Raw genomic sequence first — 18,311 nt, forward strand, 5'->3', positions numbered from 1 at the left:
CATCCAAGGCTAGGTGGTTTTTCAGGACAGCCTGTCTCATTGCTGAGATTTCACCATTTAAACCTTGCAAAGCCACTGCGATATCATTTGCCACCTTTTCAAATGCTGCATGAAATTGATTTAAGCGGGCTCCAAGCCAGCCAGCCAGCACCATATACAGGGAGCATTATTACACCAGAATGCTCACTTTTTGAAATCAGAGCTCTTTTGGCACACCTAGACCAGTGGTGCAAATAAGCATCCTTGTTAAAAACCTTAGTTGTCTTTGGTCTCTCTGGCAAAATGTATAAGGCTGGATGTGTAAGGCTGGATAACAGGAGCCTACCTATTTGGGTGGTATTCAAGGCCAGCCCAGGCCGTTTAAGGTTGGAACCCAGGTATCTCTTTTGTTATAAGGACGGGTCCAAGCAGGGCAAGCAGAGACATTCTATTTGCTGGGATCTCCACATGTCAAGTAATGTTTGCACTTGCTACTCCCTAGCTGCACAACTGTAGGGGTGTTGACAGGTAACTCTAATTGTCTTTTGCACATTATACTAGGAATGTGCATGAATTGATTTTTTCAATTCAATTTGTACCCAAATCTAATCACCCCCGATTTGTTTTAGGTCCGAATCTGGCCAGCTAGCACAGGGGCAATTTGTTTTGTCCACAAATCTCCGAAAACAGGTAGATTTGGGTACAAATCATTTTGTACCCAAATCGATTCACACAGGTAGGAACAAAAGGTAAGAGAATCCACTCCAGGCAACAGTCAGGCAAGGCAAGGCAGAGCAGAGCAGAGCAGAGCAAAGCAAAGCAAAGCTCCTCCCTCTCCCCCCCCCACCCCACAAGGCAGAAAGGCAGAATGGTGGCTGCCTGCCTCCTGAAATACATTTGAAAATCCCTCCTCCGAACTCCCCCCACCCTTGTCCCTTCTTTGACCCTTCCCATAGCCAATAAACAATCAGTCACCCCTGGCAACACAAGATTTGCATGAAAACGAGCCAATCTGGAACCAGGGGGAAATCGCCAGCCAATCGCTGCACACTGTAAGTCACCAATCTGAAGCTTAGGAGGACGGGATTTTCAAAATAAATTTCCTGATATAAAATGGAGACAGCAAGATAGATCACCACAAAATGGAGGTCTGAATCTACAAATTTTGCAGGTCCGAAATCTGGGTGATTTGTTTTGGATCCAAATCTGGCCAGCTAGCACAGGAGTGATTTATTTTGTCCACATATCACATATCATTTTGTACCTGAATCGATTCACACATCCCTACATTATACCTTCTGAAGCCCAGGCCAATTCCAGAGGGGTAAGCCATGTAGACTCTTCCCATATAGAGTATATGTTTCTTCCCATTGGGTTGTATGGTTTGTTGCGTGTCTCATGCATGGCTTCCTGAAACTTAGAAACAGACAGTTTATAATCAAACGAAATGCTTTTGTTGCTGCCATAGCATGGGTGGTTGTCTTGGAATTGGAATGTTTTACTCTGTTTGTCATAATGGAACTTATTAAGAGCTTCTATAAAGGTACAATAATCATCTGGGCAAAAAGGTATGGCTATAAGAGGTATCCCAGAATGAGAGCTAAAGGGCAAGTGGGTGCAGACCCAACAATCAGATTGATTTGCATGCCATGAGGCTTTATAACTTAGAGCCTTATACTTATTATTTTGGAATGGTAGGGTGCATCCTCGGACCAATAGGAGAACCAGGATCATCGTACTTGCAACAAGGTGAAATCTGCTGGGCCTGCTCTTCTCAACTCAATTGGCTTGTGGCAACCTTGCGGTCAGGATTGCTTCCAGCTGTGACAGACCCAACAGTGAGGCCACTTAACAGTGAGGCTACTTAGTGAAATCAAAAGAGTCTTTCCATTTGAGTCCTCCCCAAAGGAAGTTCTGCTTGTTTTATGTTCATGAATCACAGCAAAAACTTGGTTCATTTTCTTAACAGATGGCATTTTTACACTAAGCATTCTTCATAGCTGCAGTTTCCGGAGACTGGCAGTTTAAATAAGGACAAAATAATTCATTTGTGTGGTGCTCTTGAGAGCCTAAAATTGAAAATAAGTTAAAAACAATGGCAGATGTATTACCTGTAGTATGGGTGTCTTTCAAGAGGGCTATAGAGTCCCAGGTCAGAAGCATTAACTGCTCTTTTCAGACCTCTTTGAAAGCATTTCCACCCTCTGTGCTATTGCAGAGTGATGAAGTTTCATCTTCAGCTTGTTTTACCCTCAGCCCCCATCCAAAATGATTGGCCAGATCAAGGTTTATCCTGGTGATTGAAGATGCTAGGGTTCAATTAAAATATGGGGTGCGTGATACTGGGGTGTGGGGAAACTGCAGTGTTGGAGAGGAGAAGACATGTCTTCTGGACCTGCCCACTGAGAGTTGGATCTGGAGCCTTCAGGTTTTATATTCCTCTTGGTCCTTGACTGTTCTTGGGATCAGTCCTCATATCCATCAAAACTTATAGTTATGACAACTCCAACGCCACCTGTTTGGGCTTGGATCTTCAGATGTCTTCAGAAGTTCTTCTTTCATCCTGTCAGCATACACAGCCTCTTAGCTTCTGCACCTCAAGACATCCAGATAAGTTTTTCTCTTAACAAAAGTCTTCAGCCTTAGTAGTTTTATGCTAATTGTTAAACAGTCATCACTTTTCCTTTCTGGTCCTTTGGTCACAAAGTCTTTATCAGTCTTTCAAAATGGGAATTTTGAAGAAGGAGGGGACATAGGCAAGATTACAATTATGCTAAATCGCTATATAGAATATATATGCCAGGTATCCTGAATAAAATGCAGTAGTATACATATTATAAGTACAAGGTTACAGAATTAAGCTCATTAGTTCTCAGTCTATGGAGTTAATACATAGAAGTAACTAAAACGATATCTGGGACCCTGCTAATCCAGCACTTTTGTTGTGCTTTTTCCATCCAGCAAGGCCATTCATAAATCTGTCTATCTCAGTCTTGATATAGCTTTCTGTTCCACAGCTGCTGACATACACATCCCTGCATTCAGATTTAGCATGGATAGAAGAGAGCTATAATAGTAGAAATGATTAAAATAAAACAGCAAAAACTTGCAAAACCTGGGGTACAACATAATATAGTGGCAGTATAGCCATGAAGACTGGGGCATGTGTAACACATGGACATGTTAATACATGCATGTGTTTTTGAAAAGTATTTAAGCACCTAATCAGGTCCATAAATGGGCTGTATCATCTACAGTTCAAACTGGCAGTTGCTTCTTGCCATCTGGAAATAAAACTAAAACCTGAGTTACTGAGTTATCGTGATATTCTTGCACCTTCATATATATCTGAGATAACATTTCCCGTCAGTGTTTTGAGGTGTGTGAGATTTAGTCCCCAATTTCCATTTGACTCACCTTCTGACAGAGAGTGGATAAGAACATGGATTTGCTGTGTGATAATCCTCTCATAAGCATACTACCATCTGTCCACTCAGCCAAAGTATAAATGGAGAAATCAGGTCACCCTGTGCCAGTACAAACAAGCAGATCACATGAGTACTTAGTCATTTTGGCATCTATGGTTGCAACAGATTGGCTCAGAATTGTTCGTGTTTATAAGCCAGTTCCTGGGTTCCTTTATATCACACTCCTGTGTGACCAGAAGCAAAACTTAGGTTAAAAGAAGAGTTTTTAACACTTTTAAACTTAGGTTTTAAAAAGAGCTGCTATAGCTCAATGGGCTAGAAGAGCTAGGGGCTGTGATTTTGAGTCCCCACTGAAAGAAATGAAAGAAGGACCACCAGAAAATGCTTTGATGGGGCTTCAGCCCAGAGATAGAGCATCTGCTTTGTACACAGAAGGTCCCAGGTCCAATCCCTGGCATCTCCAGGTAGGGCTGAGAAAGGCTCCTGGTGCCTCGATTGGTTGGTGCCAGTTTTGGCTGCACTTTTTACATATATTGATGCCTCTGTGCATGTCCCTGAAGATTGGGGGCACAGCTATTATAGTTCCAATATAGGAAAGGTCAGAAGAAGGATCCTCCTCACAACTATCACCCGATTAGCCTCTTGAATGTAATCAGCAAACTTTACACTAAACATCTACTTGGAAGTTACATGACAGAATTGTGGACAACGATGATTTGGCTGAAGAACAGGTGGGATTTAGACCAGGAAGATCCACAATAGACCAGGCAGTGTTATTACATCATTTGGTCTCCTGCTGCCTGGAACCTTTGAGAGCCGTTGCCGGTCAGAATATCCAATATTAAGCTAGATGGACCAATGGTTTGACTCAGTATAAGGCAGCTTCCTATGTTTCTAAAGGTAGCTCATTTCTCAACAGCCTCCATTCAGTTCTGGAGGACAAACAGCAATACAGGTCACTACTGAGAGAGGGCAATGCCTGCTCCTCAGCTGAGATTACAGTGGGCAGATATACTCCAAAAATGGAGAAAATTATTAGAGGACTATGGCCTACCACATAACGAAGAAGGTGGTTGGAGGACTGTGGCCTAGCAATCTTGGTACCACCAACCCTTTGTTCAACACTTGCACTTCCTGCTCTGTAATCCTGAGCAGGAAAAGGTTGGCCAGCTGCATCCCGGATATTATAAATGCCTTTTAACAAGAGGGAGTGGTTCCAACCACCTTGAAAAAGCACTTGAGAGGCCACTTCTAAAAAATAAAAAAATAAAAACCTCTTTGGCCCCACAGGATTATTCCAACTATTGGCCAATCACAAACATGCCCTTCCTGGGCAAGATGCTCAAGCAAGCAGTCATGTAACACTATTGAATGACATTCATTACCTAGAACCATTTCAGTTCAGGTTCCAGCCTTGTTTTGGCACTGAAAAAGTCTCGCTCATCCAAATAGATTATTTATGTGGGAGATGGATAGAGGGAGTGTGACTCTATTAATTCTCTTGGACTTCACCATAGCTTTTGATAGCATTGATCATGGTCTCCTGGAAAGGTTGTCCAAGGTGAGGATTAGAGAAACTGTGCTTCAGTAGTTCCATTCTTACGTAGATGGTCAATTTCATAAAGTAATGCAGAGGAACTATCATTCCGACCCATGACAATTTTATTTATTTATATTTATAAAACCACATTTTGCCAAATGGCTGAAAAGTGGTGGTGTGTCTCAGGACTCTTTTTTGTCTCCCTGCTGTTCAATATCAATATGAAACCTCTGAGTGAGATCATCCAGTGTTTTGGATTATAGTGCCATCAGTACAATGATGACACCTGAAACTTGGGTCCTTTTACTTGCCCCTGTGGGCTAAGTCAATGTAGCTGAAAAAAGATATCAACTCACAGACACATCAATTTTACTGAAATGAATTAAAGTGGCTTAATTTTAAAAGCAGTACTTTACACAATAAATAAAAGGGAAATGGAACTAAATGAAAGCAAAGGGAATAGAGAAAGTAACAACTGAATTCAATTAAAATCATATGCTTTTATACAACTATGCAATTAATACCTCTCCTGTTTTTACAGCTTAGAAGCTGTACAGTTCTCAGCAACTGACAGTATTAAACAAAATTTATAGTTACTTGTCACACAGAGTATACAGATGAACTATTTAAAGCACAAGAAAATAAAATACAATGAAAATGTCATATCTATGTTTCTTCAGGTGGGAAAACCTTCAGAAGTCTCCAGAAGTTCAAAGCACTCTATTAATTCCTTAGAGAAAACAATTTTTTAAAAATGGGATAGAGCAAAAGGTTAGGACCCTGCCTAGCTAGATTCTTCAGCTTGGAAGAACCCCTGAGAAAAAGGTACTCCCTATAAAGCAGGAAGGGTATTAGAAACAAATGACTCAAGAAAAATCAATATACTACTGCAAAAAATAAAATAAAAATCATCACAGCAGTAGGGGTTTGCACGAACCAAAAAACATGGTTTGGTTAAAAATCAAATAAATTCAAACCAAGCCGTGTTCTGCCAAACCAGTCTGGTCAAACTGACTGGCTGGTCCAGTCTGACCATCAAACTGGTTCAGTTCAGGTGACAATGCCTGTAAAGGGGCAGGGGAAAGGTGAGAAAGGTTGTTTAAGTCTCTTACCTGGCTCCCCAACCCCATCCCTGCTTGCTGCTCACTGCCACCATCTCCAGCCAAATCACCAGCCAGATCACTCTTAAAACACAGTCCACCCACACAGCAACGGTGTGGTTCTGGCCTCTGTGCATCTATGAAGGCCACAACTGCGCCACCACAGCATGGGTGATCTGTGTTTTTAAAATAATTCCGCCAGTGATTTGGCTGCGGATGGGGGAGCAAGCAGCAGCAAGGAGGGCAAGAGACTTAACCTTTCTCACCACCACCCCACTGCTGGTCCACTCCCCCTTGATGTAGAACCACTTTGCATCAAACCAGGCTCGGTCCTGTTCAATCGCGGACCAAACCAGCCCCAATTTGGTTCATGATCAAACCACCGAACCGGCCCCATTTGTTGCAAACTGGTTCTACATCAAATGGTTTGTGCACTCCCCTACAAAGAAGAAATAAGACTAGTTTTAAAAGGCATAAGCAAGTGAAGAGGAGGAAAAACCTCTAAGGGGTCCTCCCTTTTTTCTGAAAGGCTATTAGTTAGAAAGGGCACATGAAAGGGAAAAGGCCCTAATGTTCCAGACCTCTGGTCTTTAATTTATACCCCAACCAAATCACTCCAATCTTTCAGGCCTCTCATTGAATGGTTTCTCTTAGCAAGACAGCCATATTCATATTAATTAATAGCATAAATTCTGTATTGAGTAATAAGGGCTTAGGATATTTTCAAATATTATCCTCTGTTCTCAAATCTTCCAATGTGGGCATCCAAGTAAGCTTATACTGATACAAGCAATAGATCAAGAATAGATCTGGACCCCGAGATCCTCTTGTGGCACCTTATGTTCAGCAGGTAATGAGTTAGTCAAGATTTTTCCATGGTTGAAAGAGCCTTTCCAAGGCTGCATCTGAGTCTTGGATTGTTTCCCATATACCAGTGTTAACCTGTCTGAAATGCAGCATCGATCCCACATTACCAAACAGCTGACCTGGCAGAAAAGCAAATAATGGCTCAGAATTATCACGTCTTGATCCACCTACCTAAGAGGGATCCTTAGAGGTCAAGTCTTCTTCTTGACACACCTGGGGCAAAATTGCAGCCTGGGTTAAAACACTCAAATCTATTTTTTATTTTCACTCAATTTAGGTGAAGCTGTGGAAGTACTGCTAAACTGGTGTTTGGGATCAATAATGGACTGGATGAGAGCCAATAAACGGAAGCGGAAACCTAATTAGATGGAGATGCTATTTCTGTCTGGTGGATGGGGGAGTAAAAGGGGAAATGGGAAATAATTTTGGAGGAACACCCACTACCCATTGGAGTCATCCGTGTTTACAGGGCTTTTTAGATGCTGAATTTTACATCTAGTTGGATTGATGACTATGTTTCCAAAGCTGTTTTAGGTCATCTCTATGGTAAGAATTTATTTAAATGATTTAAGTGTTTTCCTTTGGGCTTGGCCAAAACCTCAGCAGAGACACTCGGGTTCAGAAGATAGGTTCCTCCCAAGTTGATTACCTTAATAACTCCTAAGAACGTATCAGACCTTACTAGGTTTACAAACTGTTTATTCAGGAACTCACCACAAATCCAGGAAAGGAAGTAGCAAAACACTGCAACTGCTTATTCAACCAGCTGAAGGTACACAGACTTCCAGTGAACATCTGAAGAACCCGTACAGTCTAACACAATCACTTTTATAGACCTTCTATGTTCATAGCTGCTTACTCCTAATTACAGGTGCTTTGACTGGATAGTCTTTGGGTTTCCTAATTTGTCTGCCTCTCATAGGTCATTAGGTGTGTGCACAAAACTGGAAGACCCAGTTCAGTTTTAGTAGAACTTGACTCGAAGTGAACTGGGTCTGGTCCAGTTCTGTGCTCACTAGAGCAAGGCCTGGTCTGGCTCAGTCTCCTCCCCCCACAGCCATGGCAGCACCCCTGAAGACCTGCAATGGCAGACTGGGCCCAGCTCTAGTGTGCACAGAACTGGACTGGACTTTTTATCTCTGTCAGAGCAGCCAACACTTTTCATGAGGAAATGGGCAGGTGACACTGGCTGCTTATGAACAAGTGCCTAGCAATACATGCAGAATTTCTTCCCCTAACATCTGAAAGTCCACACAGTGTATTTTCTTTATATTTATTTTATTTATAACTTCCTCACCTCGCCACTCCAGCAATTCAAGGCAGTTTACAGAATGACTATTAATTATTCAAATCCATGAAAAACAAATCAATAAAATCCTTATGAAAAGGTGATCATAAAGCCCCTTTCTCACATCAGCAAAAAGAAGGCATCAGAAAATGGGCATTCCAGAAAACATCTGCCCTGTCATCACCAAACCAACAATAGGCTTGGCAGTGCCACAATCAATGGCACAATTGCACCCTCGACTGCAATATTTATTTTTCAGAGACATTTCTCCCTCCAGAACTGGATTTGTCTGTCCATATTTTATCACAAAGTTCAGACTCATAAAACAGCAATAAAAGCAGTTCTTATGAGCAATATGTACACAGAGTCGAAGGGCTGAGGCTAGAGCCGTATGTGAAGTGGGACCTTTACTGAATGAAAAAGCCTCACCCAAAGGTGCTTTAAATGTGTGAGCATAGAACACAAGCAACTTACATGTTTTCATTATTTATTCTACTTTTTTCTCGCAACTCCAAGGTCTAGTATTGTGCTCCATGGCTTGTTATTTCATGGCACCCTGCAGAATAGCTATCAACCCGACTATTTAAGGCCATAATCTTACTGCCCATGTCACAACTGGAATGGTACAGATTGCTAGAACCCAAGGCCTCCCCATTGCTTTGGGGAGTCCCAGGAGACAACCTTAGTGCTGCAAAATATCTTCCTAGATCCATTATTTCTCCATTTGTTTTTGGCTGCTGTTTCCTTTATACTAATCCATTTCCTTTTCCTTCTCATTGGACAGCTGCTTGTATAATGCCTTTTTTTATGGCCGACAGGGTGAGTAAATTAGGCTAGCACTGACCCCTTTCTTGCTCCATTCACTCAGCCATAGGTCTCACAAAGTGGACATCCATCATCCATTGACAGGGCCCAAAGCCACTGTAATTTTGTTTGAGCCAGAGCATGGAGACCCAAGTCATGCACTCCTGAGCCCCACATGTCAGAGATTGCTGTATATTGGCCATTGTAAGCATTTGCTTACCCTTTACAGGATGACAGATGAGAGTCTGGAAGGAAACTAAAAGGAGAGAGGTGGGGGGGGGGATTGAGAGAGGAAAGCATCTAAAGACAGACACATTCCTGACTACACTTTTTGGCTCCCAGATTTTCTTGTTGTGTACCAAGGCATAACATTTTATTATTATGTTATTTAGTATTTATACATTTATTTGCCATTTGGTGTACATAGAGCTTTAAGTAGGGATTTGCACGGAACCAGTCCAAAGGCTGGTTCCTCCGAACCAGTTTGAAGAACCAGCGGTTCTGCTGGTTCGAAGGAGGCGGGGGTCTCCATTTATGAGCAGGGGGAGGGTGCACTTACCCATCCCGCCGCTTTCCCCCCACCAGCGTCAGTTTTTTTTAAAGCCCATCGGGGCAGCAGCATACATCCCTGACACCCCATTGCCCCCGTCTTCCAGATATGACTGAAAGTTGCTGGTGTGCTGGCACGCCGGCAACTTCTGGTCACATCCGGAAGACGAGGGCAACGGGGTGGCAGGGAGGTATGCTGCCACTCTGATGGGCTTTTTAAAAAACTGACACCAGCAAGGAAAAAGTGATGGGAGGAGTAAGGACACCCTCCCTTGCTCTTAAAGGGAGACGCCTGCCGCCTTCGAACCACCCCACCATGATTCCATGCACATGCCTAGTTTTAAGCTAAGTAAAAGTCAAGTTCATTCTGGAAATGTTTATAACAATCTAAGACACATGCCTTCCCCTACAATGAGGACCCTCCACCTCAACTGTTAGGAAAGCCTTTCTCAATTTTTGAGGTTGGGGTGGGCACTCATTGTAACAGGAAAGATACAGGAAACTCGAAGTGGGTCTTACTGGAGGTTTGAGAGGTGTCGGGTGGAGGTATCTGTACTTGCTTTGCATGGGTCATAATGGAATTTAAATTCCAGACCCACATTGGCCAGGTTCAGGGTAACTCAGGCTTTACTACACTGCAGGCAACAGGAGATGGGTAGGGCCCTAAAATGGCTCAAAATATGGAGATTTGCCTTTAGTACTAAACCAGCTGATTACTGCCAAGCTCTAATTACCCCCTAAGTATCGTAGAGCATTTGCACTGGCTCACTTTGATGTATTGCCCTCGGCAGTTCTATATGGTAGATATGGTAAGGGTCCCTATTCTGTCCATGTGATGCACAGGCCATAGAGGATATGGGTCATGTTGTATTATATTGCAGTTTTTATGGGACTCGTGTGAATCGTTAAATTTACCATCGATTAAGGACATACCAGCCAGAGAAGATGAAGTATATATCTCATTCCTTTTGTCAGGCCATCAAGATAAAGTTACCTGTAACCTGACTAAGGTCTATCTATCCATCTAAGAATATAAGAACATAAGAACAGCCCTGCTGGATCGGGCCCAAGGCCCATCTAGTCCAGCATCCTGTTTCGCACAGTGGCCTACCAGATGCCGCTGGAAGCCACAGACAAGAGTTGAGGGCATGATCTTTCTCCTGCTGTTACTCCCCTGCAACTGGTACTCAGAGGCATCCTGCCTTTGGGGCTGGAGGTGGCCTTTAGTCCTCCAACTAGAAGCTGATGATAGACCTCTCCTCCATAAAGTTATCCAAACCCATCTTAAAGCCATCCAGGTTGTTGGCTGTCACCACATCTTGTGGCAGAGAATTCCACAAGTTGATTATGTGTTGTGTGAAAAGGTACTTCCGTTTATTGGTCCTAGATTTCCTGGCAATCAATTTCACGGGACAACCCTTGGTTCTAGTGTTATGTGTGAGAGAGAAGAATTTCACTCTATACACTTTCTCCACACCATGCATGATTTTATAGACCTCTATCATGTCTCCCCGCAGTTGTCTTTTTTCTAAACTACATAGCCCTAGGTGTTGTAGCCTTGCCTCATAAGAAAGGTGCTCCAGGCCCCTGATCATCTTGGTTGTCCTCTTCTGCACCTTTTCCAGTTTTACAATGTCCTTTTTTAGATGTGGTGACCAGAATTCTATGCAGTACTCCAGGTGTGGCCGCACCATAGTTTTGTATAAGGGCATTATAATATTAGCCGTTTTATTTTCAATCCCCTTCCTAACGATCCCTAGCATGGAATTGGCCTTGTTCACAGCTGCTACACATTGGGTCAACACTTTCAACGAGCTTTCCACCATGACCCCAAAATCTCTCTCCTGGTCAGTCACCGACAGCTCCGATCCCATCAATGTATACTTGAAGCTGGGTTTTTTTTGTCCCAGTGTTCATCACTTTACACTTGCCGACATTTAACCGCATTTGTCATTTTGTTGCCAACTTACCCAGTTTGGAGGGATCCTTTAGTAGCTCCTCACAATCCGTTTTGGATTTCACTACCCGATAGAGTTTGGTATCATCTGCAAATTTTGCCACTTTGCTGCTTACCCCTACTTCTAGATCATTTATGAATAAATTAAAAAGCACCGGTTCCAGTACAGATTCCTGGGGGACCCCACATCTTACTTCCCTCCATTGTGAAAACTCTCCATTTATACCTACCCTCTGTTTCCTGTCCTTCAACCAGTTAGCAATCCACACATGGACTTGTCCCCATATCCCATGACTGCTAAGTTTTCTCAGGAGTCTTTGATGAGGAACTTTGTCGAAAGCTTTTTGGAAGTCCAGGTAGACTATGTCAACTGGATCACCTTGATCCACACACCTGTTGACCCTCTCAAAGAATTCCAAAAGGTTTCTGAGGCAAGATTTACCTTTCAGAAGCCATGCTGGTTCTCTTCTAGCAGGGTCTGTTCTTCTATGTGATCCCTAGCATGGAATTGGCCTTTTTCACATCTGCCGCACATTGAGTTGACACTTTCAACAAGCTGTCCACCACGACCCTAAGATCCCCTATTAGCAATGAATATATGGCAACGTCTAATGCTTAATGTCGGGCAATAACTTACTATGTCATTGTACACTGTATATTCATAAAACTATACTGTTGCTATATTGCTGTTTGGGTGTGACAGTGTGTTCTTTTATTCATGTTTCTTGAATAAACATGAATAAATAAAAGGCAAGTCAATAAATAACTATAATAAAGTCATTGGTCAATCAATGACTGTAATAAAGTTTATCTATCTATCTATCTATCTATCTATCTATCTATCTATCACAGGGATTCTCAATGTTGGGTCCCCCAGATGTTATTGGACTTCAGTTCCCATAATCCCCAACCAAAGGCCATTGGGGTTGGGGATTATGGGAGCTGAAGTCCATTAACATCTGCGGACCCAATTTTGAGAACCACTGATTAGGGGTGCGAACCATCTGGCTCAGTTTGGAACTGGGCCAGTTCGGTCTGGCCCCCATCGAACCCCCCTTGTCCGGTCCCAGACCAGTCCGCTAATTTTTAAAAAAGAATTCAAGTAGATTTTAAGTACCTTTAGCCCCTTCAAGGGGCTTGCTGAAGCCGCGTGTGTGTGTGTGTGTGTCCGCACGGGTTCCCAAAATGGCGGCCACACGCTCGTATGGAGGCCCGAAAGGGCCGAAAATGCCCAGTTACCCAGCCGCGGAGGGCCGCGGCGGTGATGAGGAAGGCCAGCGGGGGGAGAGGGAACCCGCGTGGACACCCCCCATGGCTTCAGCAAGCCCCCCAAAGGGGCTAAAGGTACTTAAGATCTACTTGCATTTTTCAGAAAAATTCGCGGACTGGCTGGACCGGTCCAACAGAACCGGGGGTGGTGGTTCGGTTCGACCCCGAACCCCTGGACCGGACTGCCAGACCACCGGAGCACTCCGCACATCCCTTTCCCTGATCTACTACACTGCGCATCCCTCTCCTTTACTATTCTAATCCCTGTGGTGGTGGGGGGGGGTTGGAATCTAGGAGGCTGCAAATGTGCAAGACTAATGTATGCAAATAAATAAGTATGTGCTGGTTTGTTTAATTTGTCCCAGGTTCAGAATTCAGACTGCCTTGAGCTGGATAGAAGCTGTAACCTTTCAAGAGAAGAGGGGCAGGCAGGAAAGGAGGAAGAAAAACATCTGAGACTGCAATTTGTCCCTCTGAATCTTCAGAGGGGCCACAAGCAAGTGGGCACAGGACACAGGATTTTCCCATCATGGTGCTGTGACTTTGGAATGCCCTTCTCCTGTAAGATTTAGTCAGACTTGCCTGTGGCATTTCCTCATTTCCCTGCTCCACATCACCCGCTGCCACTGAGGTCAGGGAAAATATACAGGTAGGCTGGCTAAATGTTTCTAGAAGAGGGATAACAATTTTTTAGCAGCAGCTAAATCAATTTCCACTCTCTGAAAATTCTATATAGAAAGTAGGGAAATACATATTTGTGCAAAAATTATGAATGTATTCAAGTGATTTTTGACCCTATTTGAAGTGGTTTAAAATACAGTCATAATGATAAACTATTTTGCATTTCTTAGTGGGGGAAATGTGCTGCATTTCCAGATTATGATCAAATAAAGAATGCCAGAAAGTCTTGGGATAATGGATTTTCCCCCTCAGCAATCTGCAATATTGACTATGGGGGCTTTCTATTTGTCAGGCTCAGACTGGGCCAACTTGAGTTCTGTGGCAAATATTTATTCTACAATTACTGCCAATAGGCTCATGAGAAAGTATATTTTATTGAAGATGTTTTGCTGATCATGGTTATATTGGGAGCTGATTGGAACAAGATATCTCATGTTGTTATCTTATATGGCTTTCCCCCTTTTGCTTTTCTTATGGTCGCATAACTGAGAATAATCCAATTGATTTTATTGTTAGATAGCAGTCATTTTTACATTCCCTTTTAAAATCCCATCTTACTAAACAGGAGGACTATAAAGCCTAGTGCAAGTAGGTACCAGCCCTGAAAGTCAATGTCCAAGAATAGGATTGAGAAGAATATGCTGAAGTTATGGAATTTTATTAGGAAAACCCCACATTCTGTAGCCCCTCTGCACCACTTTCTGCAACTCAGAAATGTTTTCCCCAGGAGACATGTTTTTATAACATCCCTAAATTTGCATAATTCATATTGGAAACTGATGGATGAGGGATGCAGATTTGGAATTTTAACCCCCGCATCATATACTAGAGAAAGAAGAGGAGGACCCAGTTTCGAGGTATATAGAGGGGTACCATGTATATAGAGGAAGATGCCCCAATCCAACTAGGTGTTAAATGCACGTGAAAGCAGGTTTTTCATGCGCATGTCTGTAATTGGATGAGGAATTTTGCATGCAAACAAATGTGCTGCATATACTATTCCCCAGCCTGATCCAATACCTATAGCTGCATAGCCCAGTAAAAGAAGCTGGAATCCCACCAACCAGCTATTTGGTAAGGGAACAGGCAAGTGGATTCAATCCTCCTTTGCTGCCTCAGGTGCTGAGTGCGCATATTGTTGGATCACACCCAGAAGGACTGGACACTATAGAGTGAAATTTCGCAATAGCTTAAGTTGTGGGTTAAAGATAATGTTTTCGGATCAATTCCCTGAGTGAGGACAGAAAACGCTTCCCTCACTTACATTGGCTTTACGACTACACCATGGCACTTCACACAACACGTGCGAAGCGCCAGCGGGGTTTGTGCAGGGAGAGCGATATGAGCAGCCTCCAAGCCCTGGGTGGCCAGATCAGCCACCCACATGACTGCCGGCTCTGTCACAGAGCCGGTGAAGGCTGCAGGGATCAGGGGCTGCCTGGCCCCCAGTGGTTCCAGGATGCCCCGCGTTAGCACACAGGGCATTCTGAAGAGACCCCCGAGGCTAGTCAGGGGTCTACTTATGCGTCACCGTGCACTGCAGCAGCACACAAGCAAAAAAACAATGTTAATGGTGGGTTCCCTCGTTCAAGGGGAGGCGGAATTAGGTGGGCTAGCCGCCTTGGAACCACTGGGCTCACCTACGAGCCTGGTGTTTCCCACAATCAATAGAAAGTAGGCTAGGCTCCCTTAGCCCACTTTCTACTGATTGTGGGAATAGCTTTGTGATAATATAGTAGTGTTCTCCTGAAGCCAAACAGAGTGGGGATCAAAGCTTCCTGCCCTTACTCTGAGAATCCTGGAGAAAAAAATGGCAGCCATCTGACATTGCAGAGAACCCTGCCACCAGGTCCTCAAAACAGGCAGCAGTGAAGAGGGAAAAACGGGGCAGTTTTGAGAAAAGATTTGCCCTCTCAAGCTCCCACATTTCAGCTTGGCCATTGTAGGGTGTACTTCCTCTTTCATGTTGCTTTCTGATGGCTAATATTAATGGCTGACATACTGCACAATGTTAGGTGCATAGTGGAATGTAATGTTTGTGCAGCTGTTGCACAAACGCAAAGATTATATTCCACCATGTGAATAACATTGTACAGTATGTCAGCCAACATATGTAACATTGTACCCTACTTTGGTGTGCACTTTCTACCTTTTAAAGTGGGCCTTTATGTTTATTGTCCAACGTACTTCCCTGTCCTTGGGTCTGAATGCCTAACAGGTAGATGCAAGCTCTTCCTTTCAGCATCAATCCCCTTTACAGGAGCATGTTGTTAACCCTCCAATCCATTTTTAAAAGTCCTGTCTTAAAAAACCACTCTGGGAAGCTGCTATTGAGAGTTTCAAAAGAATTACTTTGAATGTAACAAGCCTGCCCTTGGACTATGCCTAAGACCTAAAAGATTTGATATTAGAAGTCAATACTATTAAAAAAAAACCCAGAGGAGAACTAATATCAATATTTCCTAGGAAATCTCCAAATTACCCTTAAATTATAGCAAGTCGTAGTTATTTTTTGAGCAGGTTGACTGAATGAGACTATGTTTTGTGCTGTTTGAGTAGATTATGCTTTTCAATTTGTGTGATTCACAGTCCTATTTAAATCCTCTGTGGTGTTAAATAAGTGATATGTTGCACTGTAGAGTTCTCAGTCAAGAATGAAGGTGAAGTTTGTGGTTATTCTGTACCCTTCTTAGCACCTCTTGCTGCAGGTGTGGCCCTGGAAGAACAGCTTGAACAATTTGCATGCACACACTTACATGCCAGATGGTTACTAGTGAGAACGGCAGTGCTCATTTCCACTGATTAGACAACGACGTTGTAAAGAAGGCCAAATTTAGCTGCTCTCTCCTGCACTATTACGAAATGTGAAGTCATAGTCTTCCTTGCAAAGGACATGTGCACATATTTTCTCACCAAGCCCTGAGTCACAATAGCCACCTAACATGACAGGGAGGGGAATGGGACTGAGACCCAGCACCACTGTGGAACTTCTGGTCTACTTATTCAGGAAACTCATGTGATACAACTTTTTCTGGATTGTACCACATGGCACAGCAAGTGGTGGAATCACCTTTGAAGGCTACTCTACAAAAAGGCTCCCTGCCCCAGAACACTAGCACACCATAAAGAACTGTGGCATTGTTTTTCAGAATGAATGGGGAAAGAACCAGAATGGGCCCATTCAGTTGCTTTCCCATGCCATGCATTTTGAAATGAATGTGATATGCATCCAATGGGTATGAATAAGGCTCATTTTTGTAACTCCTGTTCATTGACACATCACTTTCATACTATTTTTGAAGTAAAACATTCTTTCTTTTACTTGGTTTGGCTACTGCCTGTGTTGATTCTGGCAGGAGCTGCAACACACAGCTGTCTCCTGGTGAGCGCCATCTTGAATATCCATACTGCCCCTAGGCAATGCTGTGTCCTGGGGCAGTATGGCTCATCAAGGTGGAACCCATCAAGAGGTAGCTGAAGATTTCAATTTCTATCACTACCAACACAGGTAGCAGCAAAAAAAAAAAAAAAAAAATCTTAAAAAAAAACACAAGTTAAAAACAGACAAAAATGAGTGGGGGTGCTGAAATGACTCAGGATCCACCAAAGAATAGAACAAAATCCAGATAGTTTCAAACTAAATAACCATATAAAATTAATAAGATTCTGAAAGTGATTTTCTTTTTATGCACACAGCTCTAGAGAATAATAGCTTAGAGCACCCTTCTCCCTGACATATTACTTTTCTGTGTGCAAGGAAGTTTTTTCACAGGGTAATATTTAAACATGTGGTTCTGAAGTGGAATTATCTGAGAAAAGCACAAAATATAGTTTTCAATTATATAAAACAAAATATGAAATGAGAAATAAAAGCCCTGTTTAATTACTTGAAGTTTTCTTTAAAGCTGTGTTGGTAATAAAATACACTGATTTTTAAATGAAACATGACGATCCTGACAGAAAGTCCCTCTTGAAAACATTATTTTAAAAACCCTCTAGATGAAAAGATGATTTGCTTTTCTTCAATACATTTATTTCTATGTAGGATGCACTGATTTCCAGCCTGTGAAAATATAACCTTGGTATTTCTTTAGTAAATCTACATGTTACCCTTAGTTTTGAGAATTTGTTCCATTAGTGTTGCCATGAATAGAAAGCTGAAAATAAGTAGTGCCCCCCCTCCCTTCATGTCGGGAACAAAAGGGAAATTAGGAAAAAGGAAAGAAATATTTCAAATCCCAGATTTACCTGATCTTTCCCGAACCTGGAAAAATGCTCAGGTGACATAAGTGGAGCACAAACAATAGCCCCGGCAGAGAGTGATGCTAGTTCCTCCAAACTCTGCCTCAGAAATGAGTCCCCCAGCTCCTTGCAAAGTAATTGGTCTAATTAGGTGGAAGGAAGGAGCGCCTTTAAGTTCCTCAGAAATTAAGACGTGTCATCCACTTAACATCTTAACATCTGTTCCTGCCTCTCGTGCAGCTCCCCACCGCACAGGTCTGAAGGACACATCGCTGGGGCATTGGAGCTGATTTCCCCCCTCTAAATTAAGAAGAAGCTACCCCCCAGTTTGGTGGGATGAAGCAACCATGGCACCTCCCCCCATCTTTATTCCTCAATTTGGTGCACGTTTGCTTGGGTGAGTACAACAACCTCTTGGCTACTAAAGAGAGAATACGACAGCAGCATATGCCTAAAGCTCTGTAGTAATCCTTGAAAATGTGGCCTTGCAATTGTTTTCTGATAACTGTGTACATTTTACTTGCCGCTCCCTCCCCCTTTTCTATCCCTCCTGCTGAGTGTATATTTGCAGCTTCAAATGGACTATTTTATATTCTTGATCTGTGAT

General features: G+C 42.9%; 1 protein-coding gene and 1 long non-coding RNA gene across 2 annotated transcripts in view; one reads left to right on the top strand and one right to left on the bottom strand.

Annotated features, from left to right (window-relative positions):
* Nucleotides 1–918: 918 nt before the first annotated feature.
* Nucleotides 919–18,311, bottom strand: part of LOC128352254 (uncharacterized) — a 66,790-nt gene continuing 49,397 nt past the window's right edge. The window contains exons 3-4 of the long non-coding RNA XR_008320288.1: nucleotides 3,397–3,506; nucleotides 919–1,395 (exon numbers count right to left, since the gene is read on the bottom strand). This is a non-coding gene — a long non-coding RNA (uncharacterized LOC128352254). The remainder of the gene's footprint in view (nucleotides 1,396–3,396; nucleotides 3,507–18,311) is intronic.
* CDHR1 (cadherin related family member 1) overlaps nucleotides 17,979–18,311 on the top strand; it is an 85,200-nt gene continuing 84,867 nt past the window's right edge. Inside the window, exon 1 of the mRNA XM_053312674.1 lies at nucleotides 17,979–18,101. Coding sequence (XP_053168649.1) covers nucleotides 18,041–18,101 — 61 coding nt within the window. The 5' untranslated portion in view covers nucleotides 17,979–18,040. The remainder of the gene's footprint in view (nucleotides 18,102–18,311) is intronic.

This window comes from Hemicordylus capensis, chromosome 3 (genome assembly GCF_027244095.1).
Source record: "Hemicordylus capensis ecotype Gifberg chromosome 3, rHemCap1.1.pri, whole genome shotgun sequence".
NCBI lineage: Eukaryota > Metazoa > Chordata > Lepidosauria > Squamata > Cordylidae > Hemicordylus > Hemicordylus capensis.